The 17,843-nt window shown below is 51.7% G+C and overlaps 1 protein-coding gene across 1 annotated transcript in view; it reads left to right on the top strand.

Moving 5' to 3' along the window:
• The window catches only part of Bem46 (abhydrolase domain containing 13-like protein Bem46), a 51,309-nt gene that overhangs the window by 31,527 nt on the left and 1,939 nt on the right, over positions 1 to 17,843 (top strand). Inside the window, exons 6-7 of the mRNA XM_077684727.1 lie at positions 253 to 360; positions 15,500 to 15,618. Coding sequence (XP_077540853.1) covers positions 253 to 360; positions 15,500 to 15,589 — 198 coding nt within the window. The 3' untranslated portion in view covers positions 15,590 to 15,618. The remainder of the gene's footprint in view (positions 1 to 252; positions 361 to 15,499; positions 15,619 to 17,843) is intronic.

Below are 17,843 nucleotides of genomic sequence, written 5' to 3'. Positions count from 1 at the left end.
ACCAGCTCACTGCATCCACAATTTCTCACCCAGCGCCTTGAAAGAAGGGGGGAAAAAAGCGGGGAGTCCTCTGAACTGCAGTGTTGGCCATGCCAAAGGGAGAGAGTGACCGCTGCCTGGGCACCCTCACTCTTCTTTGCTGCTGGTCGTGGCTGGTGGGAATTCTCGGATCTCGCTCTGTCCCCACTGTTGGGGTGGGTGAATGAGGGAGGCAGGCCTCTCCTCCCAGTGACCTCTGACCCCTTTTGGCAGGGCTGTGCGAGCCCCATGAAGCGGCTGGTGACCTTTGAGTCGGGCACGCACAACGAGACGTGGGAGTGCCGCGGCTACTACCACGCCCTGTCGCTCTTCATCAACGAGGTGAGTGCTGGTCATTTGTTAGAGAAAACTCGTAGGCAGGCATATCTGGGACATTGAAAGGATGTCAGAGTGCAAAGGAAGGGAGCAGGGCACACACTTGCCCTCTTCCTTCCTTTTTCGTCCTGTTGCCTTTGTGCCGTTACGTAATGAATCTACACTAACCAGCCTAGTTTTCTACTACATGCCATGCTGCTGTTGACTGGTCGAAGAACAGCACTGCATGTTACTACAGCAGGCCAGTGCAGAACCACCTTGAGGCAGCTGTTGCACGACGGGTGTAGTGGGCTCGTCTGAGGGGCGGTTCGAGTCGAAATATTCTAGAGGTGTGAAGGGTAGCTACACACGTGGGGGGGGGGTGACAGGACAGGCTGTGCAGCCACTCGAGCTGCGCAATGAATTCTGGAGACTGGGAAGAGAGAGTGAGGAAGCTGGGCGAATGGGCGGAGGGGTGGGATCACAAAAAGTTGTGGCCATGAAGTGGTTCGGCCGACACAAGATGGGAGCAGGTCAGGCACTTCAACTCTTCAGTAGGCAGTGGCGGATTGTTATTTTAATGATTCATCAGAGTGGCTGAGATGTTGCACAGAGCACCAGGTTTTGTGACGATGGCACAAGAACAAACTGCCCTGCGTACAAAGTGGCAGTACGCATTATGGTAACCAGATGGCCTCAGGTACGGCCAATTCTTGATACAACGAAGTCTCCCGCTGGCGGCTGAAAAACTTGGTTAAATCGCAAACTTCACTCAGTGGAGTTTAATGCACATCAGCAGTGCAAGTAGTAGGTTTTACATGCTTAGAGCACCCCCGGTGGTTGTCAGTATAAACAGTGGAACTCCAGCTTTTTGTGCAAGTAATGCGCAGTACTTTCATGCACACAAATAGCACGTCTTTCCCGATTGATGCTGAAAACACTCTGGAGACAGTTGTGCGCGCTTTCTCTTGTTTTCACCAAACTGCGTTCATGACCTTACCATTGCGGGGTGGTATGGTGTCACTAAGAAGCAGTTGGGCATGTTGGTTGTACAGTGTAGACCATTTATAACGTAACCACTTACAGTGTGGGACCGGATATAATGTGGGTTTTTGTGACTACCAGATTGCCTTCGATACAACTCAATGCATAAGCATACCACTTAAAATGCAGTTGGTCAAAGCACAATACCGTTTATAGTGCAGTTTTTCGGTGGGTTTGCTGATCAACCGGCACAGCTGGGGCATCGTTTTAGGGTAGCAAAAGAAAAAAGAGAGAAGGATGAAATGCAGGGCGCACCCCTTGCTCTCCCCTAACTTCGACACACGACAAAAATTGACACCCTTTAGTTCGCGTGTGCGTGATAAACACAACTGACCTTGCTTGACGCACCTCGTAACATAGCGACCCCCTCCCCGTATGCGCGCGGCAAGTTGCGAAACGCATGGCCCGTTTTCTCTGACCATTCGTGCACGTCGGCGTTATGCATGCGTTTTTTTCCACGCTCGTGTCGACGATTCCGTGCTCGCGGCGGCTTATTCATGTGGCAGTGAACGGAGTCTGATGACTTCCACCAATGGGAAGACGCGCACCTAATGACGAGAGATTCGGAGCACTCCGAGCAGCCGGCTGGCCGCACCAGAGATGTTTAATTAACTCTTTCGCTACCGCGCCTATCAAAATCGATCAATTTGATCGATACTTTTGGGAGCGCCTTTTCATAGCGTTCCACGCGTTTCTCGAACAAGTAAAGCTGTTCGGAGTTAGATCAGAAAATGACCTTTCAAAATCATTTTTGTTTTCATTTTTGCTACGGAAACGTGATTTTTGACACGCTTTTGAATCACCTGGGTGTGGAAAAGGGGCGTGGTCATCGCGCGTCACTGCTACCAACGAAGAATGCGTGCAACTCGTAATTACTCTGCACCAGCACTTGTTTTCTGCTATCAGGGCGTGAATGGGGAACTAGCAAACGATTTTCAATCGTCCGGTTCGTGCCTGGTTGCAAAGCTACTTTATGGTTTTAGGCAGTTTTATTTCCTTTGCGCACGTTGTTCTAAGTACTGTGGTAGTTCTACTTACCCCAGGACCATTCGCAAACAGTTTACAACAGTTTCGGTTTCGTTTCTGCATCGCGAAATTCATATTTAGCGCTACTATGCAGTTACCCAACTTCAAGGCTACCTGCCATGGCGCCTGGAGCGTCCGCGACTGATCCTCGAACAAAGCACGGCGCTCCTGATTTCCCCCACCCTAACCCGATTTCTGCGATAAGAACTTCAGATGCAAGTCAAAAGGTCACACCCAGTCGCCAGATATCTGTTCCGCCGAGGACAGCGCTTCAAACCGGCCTTACACTGCCAGCTGTTCGACTTCCAGTTTCGTTTCCATGCGAGGGTATATCCGGGTGTCGAATGTTGCTGCTTAGTTGAACTGTCTATTCGGACGGAGTCTCCAAGAAGTTTTTGTACTGTTTCATTTGAAAATGTTAGGTGGCGCTGCAATAGAGGAGGCTCGTTGTGCTGATCTTTTTCATCGCGCAACTGCTACTCGGCCAAAGATCGCAGGGCACGATTCTAGCTCACCGTACCTCATTTTTGCGAGCAAGGCTACAATTGTGAGTAAGAAGATGATGATAAAGCTCAGCTTTATGTTTTGAGAGATAACTGACCGTGAACGACAACACGCATCAGCCACGGCGTTCCGTTTTCAACTTCATGCATGTTTTTTTTCCACATCGCGTGCTAGTCCCAAATATTGTGCTCGCTGTAAATGAAAAGTCAGCCATTGACATGATGTTTTTACGTTATGTGGGGGCAAATTGGTGCCTCTGATAATGACAAACCGCCAGGTTTATTCCAGGAAACCACCCGAAATTGCACATTTTGAATTGGAGGTTGTGCTTCACCGCATGACACGAGCACCGTGCATGCTAACATTTTTTTTTTTTAAATCTGACAAACTGTTCCGCGCAAGTCAACATTTTTTCTAGGGCGTGTTTTTGAAATGTTTTCCTACAAAATGTATATTCTAATTTTTTTCTACTACTGGTGGTCTGATAAACACAACTTCTTTTTTATCATTTTTTTCGACAACTTGACAAAAATTTTGATTTTGATATTTTTTTTGCAACTATGATATATAAAAACCTTTCAAAAACTGGTGTTATTGGAAAGGCCGTTAAATAATCTGCATTTTGTGTTCCTGCAATTAGTGCCTAACCAATTTTTTAGCAGGAAAAAAAATGCTTTCTTGGACCCATAAAATTAGTCAATTTTCCGGCGGTAGCGAAAGAGTTAAAGGAGCCATGAAGAGAAAATGCAAGTTGGCTTTATTCGAAAGATTTCGTGTTTTATAGTGCCCCCAGTGCTTGTCCGGATACAAATGATGCTTTATTCACTGAGAAATTAAACAATCTAGGTTAAAATTTTGATTTTCCCGCTAAATCGTTTGTTTTCGGGGTCTGCAATGACATCACAGGAACCGACCGCTCTGCAGCCTAGAGTACCTTCATTCACGCATCCGCCGTACAGGGTAGAGACACGTATACGCTGGCGCCACCATTTTGGGTCGCTCGCTCGCCGCCGAAGCAAGTCATTGAGTTAAAACCGCACTAAAATTATCGCCGCAACGCGGTTTACTGAAGACGTTTGAATGGCATTGTCTGTTTCGCGTTGCTAGGTCTCATGGGAAACGAAAAGAACAATGCGTTTAGCACGTTGGCCCAATTGCGGCGGCACGGGAAGTTGAAAGGTTGTCTCCACCCTGTACAGCGGTGTTAATTTGTTCCCGCGTTTCTTTACGTTACACGAACCTAGATGGCGCCACCATACCGTGGTAAGCGTTTGGTTTGTTTTTGCCCATATTTAAACCTGGCTTGTTTTTGTTCTGGGAGAAAATATTCGTTCCCTGAAACAGTGCTCGCTCAACAAATGTGGTCACGGCCAGTGTCGTCTGAGACAACCCCAAGCCCCGTAGTGCTGTGCAGCTAAACCAAGCATGCTGTGCGCAGTACGAACAGCAGAATGCATCAGTACTTCTATGTTTACATGTGCTTTCGTAACTTCCACTGTTTGTCCCATCATTGTTATTGCTTTGTAAAGAATGTGCCCTAAATTTAGCGCAAATCGCTTGTTCGGCTAGTTTGTAAGCTGTACCTAATTTGCGTCTGCTTCTGCCGGCCTCCGCCAATCGCAGAGCTGGCTCGAATGACATCATAGGTTCTGTTGCGGGAAATGAGCTGGTGGGTCGCATGGCCATTCCCTTTTTTCCTAATTATGTAGCTTATTTGCGCGAAGTTTACGTTAAAAGTGGTGTCAGTATGATTCTAACGAGGCAATCTTTTGAATGAACCAAACTTGTGTTTTCTCTTCATGGCTCCTTTAAGCTTACCGCTGCAGTATTTTTTGATGTGCGCTTTCACAAGCATCGTGGATGGCATTTTTTTTTTCGCCAAGATTATCGGCTCTTTTCTTGCATGAGCTTTTTCGCTTGCACCTCGTGCGGCATTTCAGTGAGCGGTTAGACGTGGTCGCTGGGGCTGCCTGCACCACTTCATGGCCAGTGCTGACGCCATGTTGGCACCTCTTTCTGCACCACACACGCCACGGCAGTTGTGTGCGACGCCGCCGGCGTCGCCTCGCCTGTGGTGTGCAGTGCACGTTTTCGTGAGAAGAAATCGCTCGATGCGGTTCACGCTTTAAAACATTGTGCACATAGGCCACCGCCCTTTCCCTTTCCGGTCATCTGCAGATATCGAGCCGTGCAAAGCCGATTTCCTCCATCAGTACGTGAACATTAGGTGAGGTAAAAAAACACACACACAAAAAAAAAATGCTGGTGTTCTTATCACATTGTCCTGCGGAATCTGTTCATTGAAGCTAAAAACGCAGCCATGGTCCTTCAGAATACAAACACAACGAAGGTTAAAGCCGCTCTTGCAATGTGTAAGACCCTGCAGCAGCGGCTGATGTGGCAAAAAAAAAGTAACGAAATAAAGACCGTGCCTTTGTTTTTATGTGCTGTGCATTTGCGTGATGATAACTTTAGCATGACTTGAGAGGTAGGTTGCGATGCGACTGGATTCGCGCACGTTTTGGTTATAGTGTGGTACCACTTATGGTGTGGATTTTTGTGGCTCCCGTGACATACCTTATAAGCGGGCTACACTGTACATGATAAGCGTCCAGAGCGCAGAACAACAAGGACGTCTTCCTTTCGTCGTTGTTCCCTTGTTGTTCTGCTGCGCTGCAGACGCTTGTCTGGTAAGGGGTGTGTGGCATGGGGCCCCCGGTTGCTTGCCTCCAGTTGGCGCATCTTTCCCTTCCCGACCAGCCGGTGGCACGCTCTGGGGCTCCCGAAGCACTCCTCCCAGGTTCCCCCGAGGCCGAAAGTGGCACACCCGACGCGGCTTTGCCACGTGCGTGACTGGCAGCGAGGTGGCAGTGCTCGCTCTTCCGCTTGACGCGAGGGCACTTTGAAGGCGACGTTTCTACGTATAAGGACGTGTGCAAATCATGGGCTTCCAAGGCTTTCTTTTGTTACTGCATTTTCACATGGAATGAATTCACGATCCTGCAGGCATGTGGCCTGGAAGTGCAGCTTCCCCACAGTGCCTGCGCTAATCTGGAGCCCTGGTGTAGCCTCAGAAAGTTAAACTCCGCAATCAACCAATCAGTCAGTTGCTCTATTGTAGCAAGCTTGCTCTCATGAGCAAAAAGAGAGCTTTTGCAACGAGGGTGCTTGCTGTTGGAGCTCGCATGTACCATGCAGAAGTAAGCAGAGTGGATGCAAGAGGAAGAAGGTAAGAAGCGAGGGGAGGAGAGGAGGAGGCCAGCTATTCGTGTGTAATCAGTGGGGCCGACGTACCTCTCCATACGGCAGTGTGGTTTGTACCGTATTTATTCGAATCTAGGCCGGCCCCGATTCTAAGCCGACCCCCGAAAGTCCGAAGGCGCGGAAAAAAAACAAAAACAAAAAAAACTTACCTCGAATGTAGGCCGAACAAAAAGGCGAGGTCAGCGTTCACAAAAAGAAAACACGTTTATTGAACATGAAGATGCGGTGCTGGAACTCAATCAGTTTCTCTTCAAAATCACCGGGCAACTTCTGGGCGATTGAGGTTCGACGACAGAGGCTAAGGCCGAAGTGCTTCATTAATTTCTGTAGCCAGCCCCGACTGGCTTTGAGGTGTGCCCGCGATAAGCCTCGTTCCCTTAAAAGCTCCCTTGCTTTTGCCTGGAGCACTTCCGTCGTTACTGGAAGGGCAGATGCTCGCTGCGTCTAAACGAAGTCACCCAATGCCATCTTCATTTCATGGTGACGGCATTCTTGTGGTCCGGTGATTGCCAACCTCGTGGCGGCGCGCGCAAATATCCTCTCCCATTGCGTCCTCCAACGACGGACATTTTAAATGCATAACATTTTAGTAACTCACAATGTCACGCGGCGTTGGCGTGCCTTGTCGTAGTCCGCAGGCACGCCTTGGCGTAGTCCGCAGCCAGGCCACTACACTATAAAAGAAATGACAGTTTCCGGCGCCCGGTTTCGAACCCGTGACGCCGCGGGCGGAACGCAAGGTGCCCGGCGCACTACCGACTGAGCCACGAAACCGACACAGATTTCGATGCACCGAACGCGCCTTATATCCTTCACTCATTTCTGGTTTGTTTTGAAAGCGCCACAAGTTGTCCCGCGCCTCCGAAAGATGGCGACACGGGTCCCGCGATCGAGAGATACGACTTGCCGGCGCACCCCCTCGGAAATGCTGTGCATTTGATCGTGCCCCTCGCGAGGGGGATGTCTTCTAGTCATCATGCTATCTCATCAAGCTTCGGCATACGCGTAATTTTTTCATCCACGCCGAAGTCCCGCCCGGCTTGAACGTTCGACGACAACTACGCAGTTAAAACAACTTTTCTTTTAAAAGCGGCACTATAATGGCACCACTTCTTTTTGCGCTGTCAAAACCAAACGCCACACCGCACGCAGGCCACTATCTGCACAATTCAAAATGGCGGCCTATGGCCCTTAATGGCTACTGGCTCGTCTAGTAATGGCTACAATACTTTCTTTTCTGGGTGGCGCTAGCTGTGCACCACTTCACTTGGAAATTGGCGCGTATTTCAAAATCTTCGAATCCAAGCCGACCCTGGAGTTTGATATATCAGTATTTCAAAAAAACTATCGGCTTAGATTCGAATAAATATGGTAAATCCAGTAGAATCAACAGTTGGGCTAGTTGGTTCTTGTACATCGTTAAACAGCGCTTGAAGACGAGGATGATAAAAATGGAGACACGCAGGCATGTTAAATGTTTTTTTTTATATTTAAAGAAAGGATTGTTGCACTGTTCACATGTGGGTAAAAAAAAAAGTTATGAGTAAACGCAACGTCATTGCTCCTTTTTTCGGACGGCTGAAAGTTAATATTACTGCATTTACTCGAATCTAATGCGCACCTTTTTTTCCGGAAAAATGCATTTCAAAATCGCGTGCACGTTACAGTCGAGTATGACTCAAAACTGCAGCGCCGTATGGCCATCGACGTTTCAAGATGGCCGCTTGACCACTGAACACGTAGCCAGCACTTCGTAGTCGGTGCATCTTTGTCTTTGTTGTCTGCGTAGTAGTCTTTTTTTGCGTTCCTCTGTTCTTGACGCCATGGCATTTCCCATTTCGAAGACACAACGGGTTCGCCACAATGCTGTGTTCAAGAAGAAAGTAATCTTGTGCGCAGAAAGCGAGGGAAATCGGGCTGCGTCACATGCGTTCGGTGTTCCAGAGGCCTGCACGCGGGACTGGCGCAAGCAGAAACAGAAAATTTTCACAAGCAAGGCTACAGGGAAAGGGTCCAGTGGACCAATGAGGGGCCGATATCTCCAAATTGAAGACCCGCTGGCGGAGTGCGTGCAGCAGCAGTGAGCGGCTGAGAGACTCGTAACAACAGAGCTGCGGAATATTCGAGCCATGCAGTTGGCGTTGCAGCAGGGACTAACGCGGAGGGAATTAAAGGCCAGCAGGTGGTAGTAGATAACAAATTTCATGAAGAGAAAAGGCTTCTCACTTCGCCAGCGGCCAGGCCAGAAGTTGCTTGAGGAAGGGCTTGCGTTCAGGCTAGTTGGTGTTCCATAACTACTTCTTAAGCGCCAAAAACTACAGGGACATAGAATGAGACAGGGACATGCGCTAACTTCCAACTAAATTTTATTGAGCAAGCGTGAAATATATACATGAAAAATAGTTGATAGGAGATACAGAAAAGAATTACACACAAGGGATAACAGATAAACTCAGTGCTGTTCCACACGTGTCAGGCACTACCATGACCAGTTCTTTTTCAAGAACACTGCTTCCTTTACTGACAAGGCTATCGACGTTGTGCTGACGCATTCGAAATCACCTAATTGCATCTCAGCCGCTTCAACTATTTCACGCGTGCGTTGATCAGAATCATGAAACAACGTGACTGAATTTGAAAAGTAGGGTTCGCACCCCTGGCATTCAGCACAGTGATTTGAGAGGTTCCCATTTTTTCTTTTTAGACCGTGATACCGTACCTGCATGGTGTTGCACATAGGCTCAAGAAAATAGGTCAGAGGGCCGGGGTTCGGGCTGTCATGTCCGCACCGCTTGAACTCGCAAGGCTGTGTAAGGAAACGTGTCCGGTAAGGCAAGAAAATAGTGGCTGTAATGTTGGACATAACAACAAGTATGTCGAATGTGATGGCGGCGTAGTGTACCGTGTGCCGTTGGCTTGTGGTAGAGTATATGTAGGACAGACTGGCAGATGCATCAACTCAAGGCTACGTGAACACCAGAATAATGTACTAAAAAGAAAAAATGGGAACCTCTCAAATCACTGTGCTCAATGCCAGGGGTGCGAACCCTACTTTTCAAATTCAGTCACGTTGTTTCATGATTCTGATCAACGCACGCGTGAAATAGTTGAAGCGGCTGAGATGCAATTAGGTGATTTCGAATGCGTCAGCACAACGTCGATAGCCTTGTCAGTAAAGGAAGCACTGTTCTTGAAAAAGAACTGGTCATGGTAGTGCCTGACACGTGTGGAACAGCACTGAGTTTATCTGTTATCCCTTGTGTGTAATTCTTTTCTGTATCTCCTATCGACTATTTTTCATGTATATATTTCACGCTTGCTCAATAAAATTTAGTTGGAAGTTAGCGCATGTCCCTGTCTCATTCTATGTCCCTGTAGTTTTTGGCGCTTAAGAAGTAGTTACAGAAGTTGCTGGCGGAGTTTGAGGAGAAACTGGACGCATTTCAGCGGTATGTCTTGATTTGCGCCACAAGAACAACTACGTGCTAGGGCAAATCGGCAACGCGGATGAAACGCCGCTATACTTCGACATGCCCGCAAACACAATGATGGAGCAGAAGGGCGACAGGCACGTTTGTGTGCTGTCCTCTGGCCACAAAAAAATGAGTGATGGCAATGCTTTGCTGCACTGTGGACGGGTACAGACTTCCCCCCTGGCTCATATTTAAATGCAAGACGCTCCCAAAAGGAACCGTGTTCCCCTGTGGCAGGATTGTGCGCACAAACGAGAAGGGGTGGACGACAACGGACTTGGTGGCCGATTGGATCGACCACGTGGGGCCGAAACGACCCAGTGCAAGCTTGGGCCTGCGCGCGATGCTTGTTCTGGACGTGTTCAGGTGCCACCTCGACGAGTCTATCAAGGACAAGCTCGCCGCTTGCAACACTGACCTTGTGATTCCCGGTGTCATGACCTCGCAAGTACAGCCACTGGACATTTCGCTAAACAAGCCGGGGAAAGACGGGATTCGGGCGCTCTACACCCAGCGGCTTGTTGGCGACGGCCATGCCAAGCAACCGGATCAAGCGCGCCGCTTCTCTGCAAGACTTTGCTGGATGGGCGAAGCATGCATGGTGCACAGCCCCGCCTACCGTGGTGAGCAAGGTGTTTAAGAAGTGTGCAATTTTCGAATGCTATGGACGGCCCTGAAGACGACATGCTTTGGGCCGTCGAGAGCGAGAAAGAGTCATCTGACAACGACGACGAGTGATAACGTACCGCCGGTGCGCCCAACGTCGCTGCCCTGGACCGTCATCGCGGTGACTGTCTTGCCGGTGATAACCGGCACATATCATTTCTCGCCAGCTTCCCAACCGTGCGCCAATTAGTGTCCCCCGCAAGGGGCCCTTTCCCTCGCCGACACCGTCCCCGACTCCGCGGGGCGATGGACAATGCCCGGGGAGATGCTTTGGGACCTTGCTTCGGAGCAGTCGCAAAAGCCGTGTTCTTTTTGGGTGAATAAGCCCTATTTTCAAGTGTGCCCGTGCGTCAGCTTGTCACTGACTGCGCAGACATATCAGTGGCGACAAGGAAGTGTTTGTGCGACCCACGTTGAAAGGCACAGTGCTACGCAATGGCTACACACGCACCAGGACGATTACCTGAATTCAACGGCACCTCCTGGGGATCATGGTTTGGATGCCTTCAATTCTACTTTGAGGCCAACAACGTCGTAGATCCCAGTAAGAATAAGGCACACCTGCTCATGCTGTGTGGGGAGGAGACGTACAACACCGTCTGCTCCTTAGTTCAGCCAAGCGCACCAGCGGCAGTGGACTACGACCACATCGTCAGGCACTGCAGGAGCACTATGACTAGAGGCCATCCGAAGTGTACAGCCGGGTCCTTTTTAAACGAAGAGGGAGAAGCGGTCAGCGGCTACGTTGCGGCGCTGAAAAAACTGGTCGCCGATTGCAACTTCGAAACGCTGCCCACCACAACGGTAGCTACCGAACACCCAGTCGCCACGGCACCTGCGAACCCTACCATGCTACCACTGTACATTATGCTCCGTGACCGATTTGTGTGCGGACTGCGGGACGACTTCCTACAACAGCGCCTGTTTGCTGAGACCGACTTGACGTTCGCAAAGGCTTACGACATCACCATTCGACCGGAGAGTGCCGGCAAGCAGCAGCGGGACATCCGGAAGCCCGCCGAGCCGGCATACCTCGCAAATCACCAGCTCCAGCCCCACCAGGCAAGTGGCAAAAAACTGCCTAAGGCGCAGCGCTGCTGGCGCTGTGACGAGCAGCACAGCCCGCAGTCATGCAAGCTTCAAGGCGCAACGTGCCATTTTTGCAAGAAACGAGGTCACATTGAGGAGGCATGCATAACAAAGAGGAAGCAGTCGAGGGCACCCCCTGAACGGCACAAGCACGTGATCGCCTCAGAGGCCATAACGCAGGCGGAGACGCACGGTACTCTACCAGTATCACCGACGCTGTACGACCAAACACCGTTCTCAACCTATGCACGCGACCAAAGATCATGATCGGAGTCGCCGTGCATTACCAGCCGATCCACTTCGAGGTGGATTCCGGAGCAGCATGTACGCTCATTAGTGAACAGACGTACCACCAGACCTGGCGGCTGCATGCACCCATCTTGCTCGACGATGGCACGCACCTGAGAACGTGGTCAGGGCAGGCCTTGCCACTACTGGGAAGTGCAAACGTAGACGTTTGCTTCAACGGCACAAACTGCCAGCTACCACTACTTATCGTGCGAGGGGCCGGATCTAGCCTCTTGGGCCGAAATTGGTTCGACGCTCTTGGGATAACGATCGGAGGTATTAACCAGGCTACCGAGGACAATATTTCCGAGCGACAAGATTTGGTGGAGAGACTTCAAAAGAAGTTCGAAACGGTCTTCGCTAGGGATATTCCTGGTTGCAATGGACCTCTCATTAATCTGGAGCTCCATCAGGACGCCAGCAGGCCAGTACCCTTTGCCATGCAGTCAGCGTACGACGCAGAGCTTCGCAAGCTCGAGCAGCAGGATGTCATTGAGCCGACGCAGCACTCAGACTGGGCCACACCACTTGTCGGAGTCAGGAACAAAGACTGAACTCTAAGTCTTTGTGGAGACTACAGGAGCACCGTCAACCTGGCAACGAAGGCTTCTGCTTACCCACTACCAGCGCCACGGGAGGTTTTCAGCACACTCCGTGGAGGCCGAATTTTCAGCACGCTGGACCTGACCCAGGCGTACCAACAGCTGAAGGTGAGCGAAGAAACATCTGAATTGCTCACTATAAACACTACAAGGGGCCTCTACAGGGTTAAACGACTTCCGTTTGGAGTGGCAGCAGCCCCAGCAATTTTCCAGAAGTACATGGAGTCCACGCTTGTTCTAATTCAAGGAGTGTGCGTTTACCTGGATGATGTAATCATTAGCGGCACATCAAGAGAAGAACACGCAGCACGCCTAGAGCTTGTACTTGACAGGCTAGCCAGCGCCAACTTGCGCTTAAGCATAGAGAAATGCTGTTTTGCAATGCCCGAGGTAAAGTTCTTGGGGCACCTGATCAATGCCGACGGCATTCATCCCACGGATGACAAGGTGCGTGCTATCAGTGAGGCACCAGCACCAACCCACAAGCAGGAACCGCAGTTCTTTCTTGGGCTCATTACGTTCTACGATCAATTCCTAGAGCAGCGAGCAACTGTGGCTAACGACCTGTACCACCTGTTACCAAATGACGTCCCATGGAGCTGGTCGCAACGCCACCAGAAGGCATTCGACACGCTTAAGGACCTGCTCCGGCGGCGCGTAGTCCTCAGGCACTACGATGAAACGAAGCCCCTGCTTCTCGCCTGCGACGCATCGCCCTACGGTGTGGGCGCAGTGCTCTCACAAGCCGACGATCAAGGCAGGGAAGCAGCGATTGCTTTCGCTTCCCGCACCCTTTCAGCGGCAGAGCACAACTACTCACAACTGGATCGAGAAGGACTCGCAATCGTGTATGGAGCCGTACACTGTCACCAGTACATTGCTGGCAGACACGTGATCATCATTACAGATCACCAACCTCTGTTGGTATTTTGGGCCTCCAGGAACAAATACTTCACACGCTGTCCCCCCGTATGACACGGTGGTGCATAAAAATGTCAGCGTACGACTACGAGGTCGTGCACCGGCCATGAAAAATACACCAGAACGCGGATGCATTTAGTCGTCTGCCGTTCGGCGAAACAATTGAGGATCCCCCACAAGTGGGCTGCGTGCTGATGTTTGAAGCTCTGCCTAACCCACCGCTAACGGCCGACACAGTCGCCGTAGCGACGCAAGAGGACCCGACGTTGCCGCAACTGAGCGAAGCACTGCACCAAGGCCGCGTGCAGAAACTGACCGGAGAAAACTTTCAACACCTTTAAGAAAAGAGCAACGGAGTTGAGTCTCCATCGCGGCTGCGTGACACTCAGGTCACGAATAGTTATCCCACGCGCACTACGTGAGCAAGCCATGGCCCTCATCCATGCTAGACATCGAGTAGTAGTAGCCATGAAAAGGTGCGCTCGCAGCTACTTGTGGTGGCCAGGAATTGACTTTGACATCGAAACAGCTGCGCAAACGTGTCAAGCTTCCCAGGGAAACCAACAAGCCCCGCCCAGAGCCCCCATTCCTGATTGGGAAAAGCCAACACCTCCATGGCACACCCTGCACGTTGACTTTGCAGGCCCAATCGAAGGAACGACATTTCTGGTTGTGGTGGATGCCTACACGAAATGGCTGGAAGTTGTACAAATGAGTAGGCCAACGTCTGCGGCAGTCATCGACGCCCTGCGTGCGTCATTTGCAACGTTCGGACTACCTCAAAAGATAGTTTCGGACAATGGCACGGCATTTGTATCGGCAGAGATCAGGCGGTTCCACAAAGACCACGGCATCACAGCTGTGACATCTGCCCCGTACCACCCAGCAACGAACGGCCAAGCCGAATGCTACGTGGCCGAACTGAAGAGGGCACTTTGCAAGGACAAGACAGGGTCATTACAGCGACGCTTGGCCCACTTCCTTTTCAAGCAGCACACAACAGTGCAAAATACCACAGGCCAGACCCCTGCGACCCTGCGAGGCTAATGTTTTCGCGGGAAGTGAGGACGCCTCTCACGGCGGTTCGACCAGAGCCATCTTCAAAGGCGGCACAGGATGCCCGCGACCCACCGCGCAGCCGGTGGATACAAAAGGGAGAACGGGTGCTCGCCCGCCAGTTTCACCACAAGCCGGAATGGGTCCCAGCAACCGTGAAAAAACGGATTGGCCTGCGGTCGTGGCTCGTCGAGATTTCTGGCTCGACAACTCGGCGGCACCTCAATCAGCTCCGCCAGAGCTAAGGCCGTCTTCAAGCAAACCAGCCCCTTCTGAAGGAAGTTGTGCGTCACCACCCGTCAACAGGTCCTGGCATGGAAAGCACCGCTGCGACGCCGACAGCCACATGCGCAGACAGGCAGCAACCCCCGTCTTTGTTGCAACCCCAGGCCATTGACCAACGCAAATCCTCAAGGCAGCGACACCCCCCTGACTGCTACCAGGCGCTCTTCTAAGCGGGGAAGAAATGTTGTGTACATGCTCCCCAGTGGAAGCGCAGTTCTGTGTCGGCGCCTCCCGACCTTGCGCCAATTAGTGTCCCCCGCAAGGGGCCCTTTCCCTCGCCGACACCGCCACACCGTCCCCCACTCCGCGGGGCGATGGACAATGCCCGGGAAGATGCTTTGGGACCTTGCTTCGGAGCAGTCGCAAAAGCCGTGTTCTTCTTGGGTGAATAAACCCTCATTTCAAGTGTTCCCGTGCGTCAGCTGTCACTGACTGTGCGGACATAACAGTGAGAAAAAGTTGAATTTTTGTATGAAGTTACTAAAGTTTAGTGTGCATTACAGTTGAGGGCATAGCGTTTTCTTTTTCTTTGGACCGCGAAAAACAGGTGCGCTTTTCCAATTGAGGGAGCCCTAGATTCGAGTAAATACGTTAAGTGGAGATATTTTTTGTCTTTAACTGTGGATTCAACATTTGCTGTGTGAGCTATATGCTGGGGTAGGTGTCGTGTGCAAAAATGCAGTACTTCTGCTTGTTCGATGTATGAAGAATTGTGGGGTGAGTCGGGAGTGCAACCAAGAAAATAAAAAATGTGTAGATAGTTTTCTATGGGGAAAAGGTTGGTAAATAAAAAAATCATATTGGTTGTTATGTCTGGGTTTGAGTGTAGTCCGTAGTCCTCTGCCGCTGCGCACCTCACCGGTTTCAGGGTGAAAGCCCCTCGTGCGAGTTCCTCGGCGTGCGGGGGTGTGAACGGGCTGCTGCTTTGGCCCTCCCTCTTGTGTGCAGTTGGTGGCGCACAGCCACGTGGCGCGGAGCAGCCAGACGGAGTGGCCGGCGGGCCACACGTGCATCCACGTGCCGGCTGACGTCATCTGAGCCTGCTGATCTCCACCACTGCACAATCGGTGGGTACCCACGCACACGGGGGGAATGAGAAGCACCGGAGCACCGCCTTGTAACGCTAGTGGGTGCAATGTTTGGAGGGGCTCACCAGGCGCGTGTTTCCAAACGCTTCGCTGCACAGAGCACCCACATGGCATGTCTGTTTGCGCTGTGCAGAACGGTAAGTAAGTGTGGTCATTGGCTGCAAATTAAGCAATGAAAAAAATTACGCCCACCTCCCCTCGCGGGAACCCTGGTGTGATGCGACGCTGAGGGGGTTCAAGCGCAAGTGGAGAGCAACCGTCGACCGAAAGGCCGCCGGAGAGTGGCACACCGGTTATATGCGCAGCGCGCCCAAAGGAGAGGAGACCGCGGAGAGAGAGAGAGTACTGCACATGCGCAGCACCGCGCACAGCATTGCCCACCGGCGGAGTGAGAGTGCGCTGGGCCGCACACCCGCAGATGCTGTGGGCTCTCACCTGGGCTCTCATGGTGCTGATGCTGTGGGCTCTCACCCGTGTGGGCTCTCACCTGGGCATGCGCCGGCGCCAGTGTGTCTGCCGCGGCTATGACGCAACACAATCGACTTTAATCCAATCCAAATCCAAGTCAAGCCAAGCCAATCCAATCGAATCCAATCCAATGCTTCTCGCGAGAGAGTGTTCGCTATCGGAGAGGAGAGGGGGAGAGTGGAAAGGCTGCGGACAACAACGGACGCACGCAGGAAGGACAGGGCCACCGACAAGAGATGCTCTCAGCGTCGCATCTAAAAAAAAAAGAAACTAAGAGATAGGCCTGCTGGAGCTCGAACCGAAGCTGTCAGCGCAGGTACTCAGTACTCTACATCGATGCCACAGAGCCCGAACGCTCGGCTCCTTTTAGCAGGCACTCGAAAGAATGGCGTGCACAGTGACGTTGCACGTCACATGGATGCTCTGTGCAGTGAAGCGTTTGGAAACGCGCCACCAGGCCCTGCCTTCTGGAAGACGCAGGGGGTCTTCCTGTTTGCACTGGCGATGGCTGCATTGCCACCAGTGCAGGCAGAGTGTCGTCTGCCTCCAGTGCACCGAATGGATTGTGTGGGTCAGCTGTTGCTTGCTCTAGGGGGCTCCTACGCCTTGCAGTTACGCAAGCCTGGTTCGGTATCAGCTCGACTCGGGAGAACCCTCTCTGTGCGGACAGCTGTGGCGTACTGAGGTTGTGTCCCTTTGAAGTGTAGTTGCAAGAGTGTTGCCACCTCATTAAACATGCCACGTCTTGACCTGCAGCTTTGCACCATTTCTGTGCTGCTCGGGGAGGCGCGATTAATCGACGCCAAAACGCCTGCCAGCAGCGCAGTTGCTGGGCTTGAAAGCAACGGCTGTAGCCCTCGAGGCGAGCACGCAGGTCGGATGTTGCCCCATGGCAAAGCAACCGCATACAGGTGGTGGCTTTAGAGGGCCCGCCAGTCAACAGACAGTGGCGGTGAGGGACTTTCCGAAGCGGCACAAAACCACAATAAGCGGAACCTGCAGTATGTCGTTAGTGCCACGCACCAAACCCAGCCTCTTCGTGCCATTGCAGAAACTATCCCCCGCTCCCCAGTTGCTAGGCTTCTCTCAGCTCTTTAGACACAGCAGCGTTTACTGCACCGCTGCCCGCTGCTGAGCACGAGGTCGCGGGTTCGTTTCCCGGCCGTGGCGGCTGCTTTTCTGATGGAGGTGAAAAGCCAAAACGCCCGTGTGTACGAGATTTCGGCGCACGATAAAGATCCCCAGGTGGTCAAAATTAATCCGGAGCCCTCCACTACGGCGCGCTTCATCACCTGCGTTGCGTCGGCGCGTTAAACCCCATAATCAATCAATCTACTGCACCGCTGCCTGTCCAGACAGGTTGAGAGCCTGCTGCCACGTAGTGCTTGGCGGGAGGAACAGGAGGACTCGATGAACTGTGAAGCGGAGCAGCGGCCGAACCGCCACGTCTCCCTTTCAGGTGCCTGTGGTGGCCGCATGCACTTTTCATGGCACTTGGCAGCGCTTGCAGCAGCCGTTTTGGGCTTGCAGCGGCTATGCAAGAGAAAGGGAGAACCCTGTCCTTGAAAGCCGCCAGTGGCGGTGGTGGGATTCATCATGTCAGTACATGTGCTAATCGTGCCAACACGGTCTACTCGGTATCACACTTTTGCTTTGCTTATGTGCTGATGAATAGCATTTGGCCATCGCAGTGGCATTCGTTTTTACAGTCGAATCCCGCTACAACGAAATTGACG

The sequence above is a fragment of the Haemaphysalis longicornis genome, unplaced genomic scaffold, assembly GCF_048455015.1.
Source record: "Haemaphysalis longicornis isolate Haplotype H1 unplaced genomic scaffold, Haemaphysalis longicornis Haplotype H1 scaffold_9, whole genome shotgun sequence".
NCBI lineage: Eukaryota > Metazoa > Arthropoda > Arachnida > Ixodida > Ixodidae > Haemaphysalis > Haemaphysalis longicornis.
This window is presented reverse-complemented; position numbering and strand designations above follow the sequence as displayed.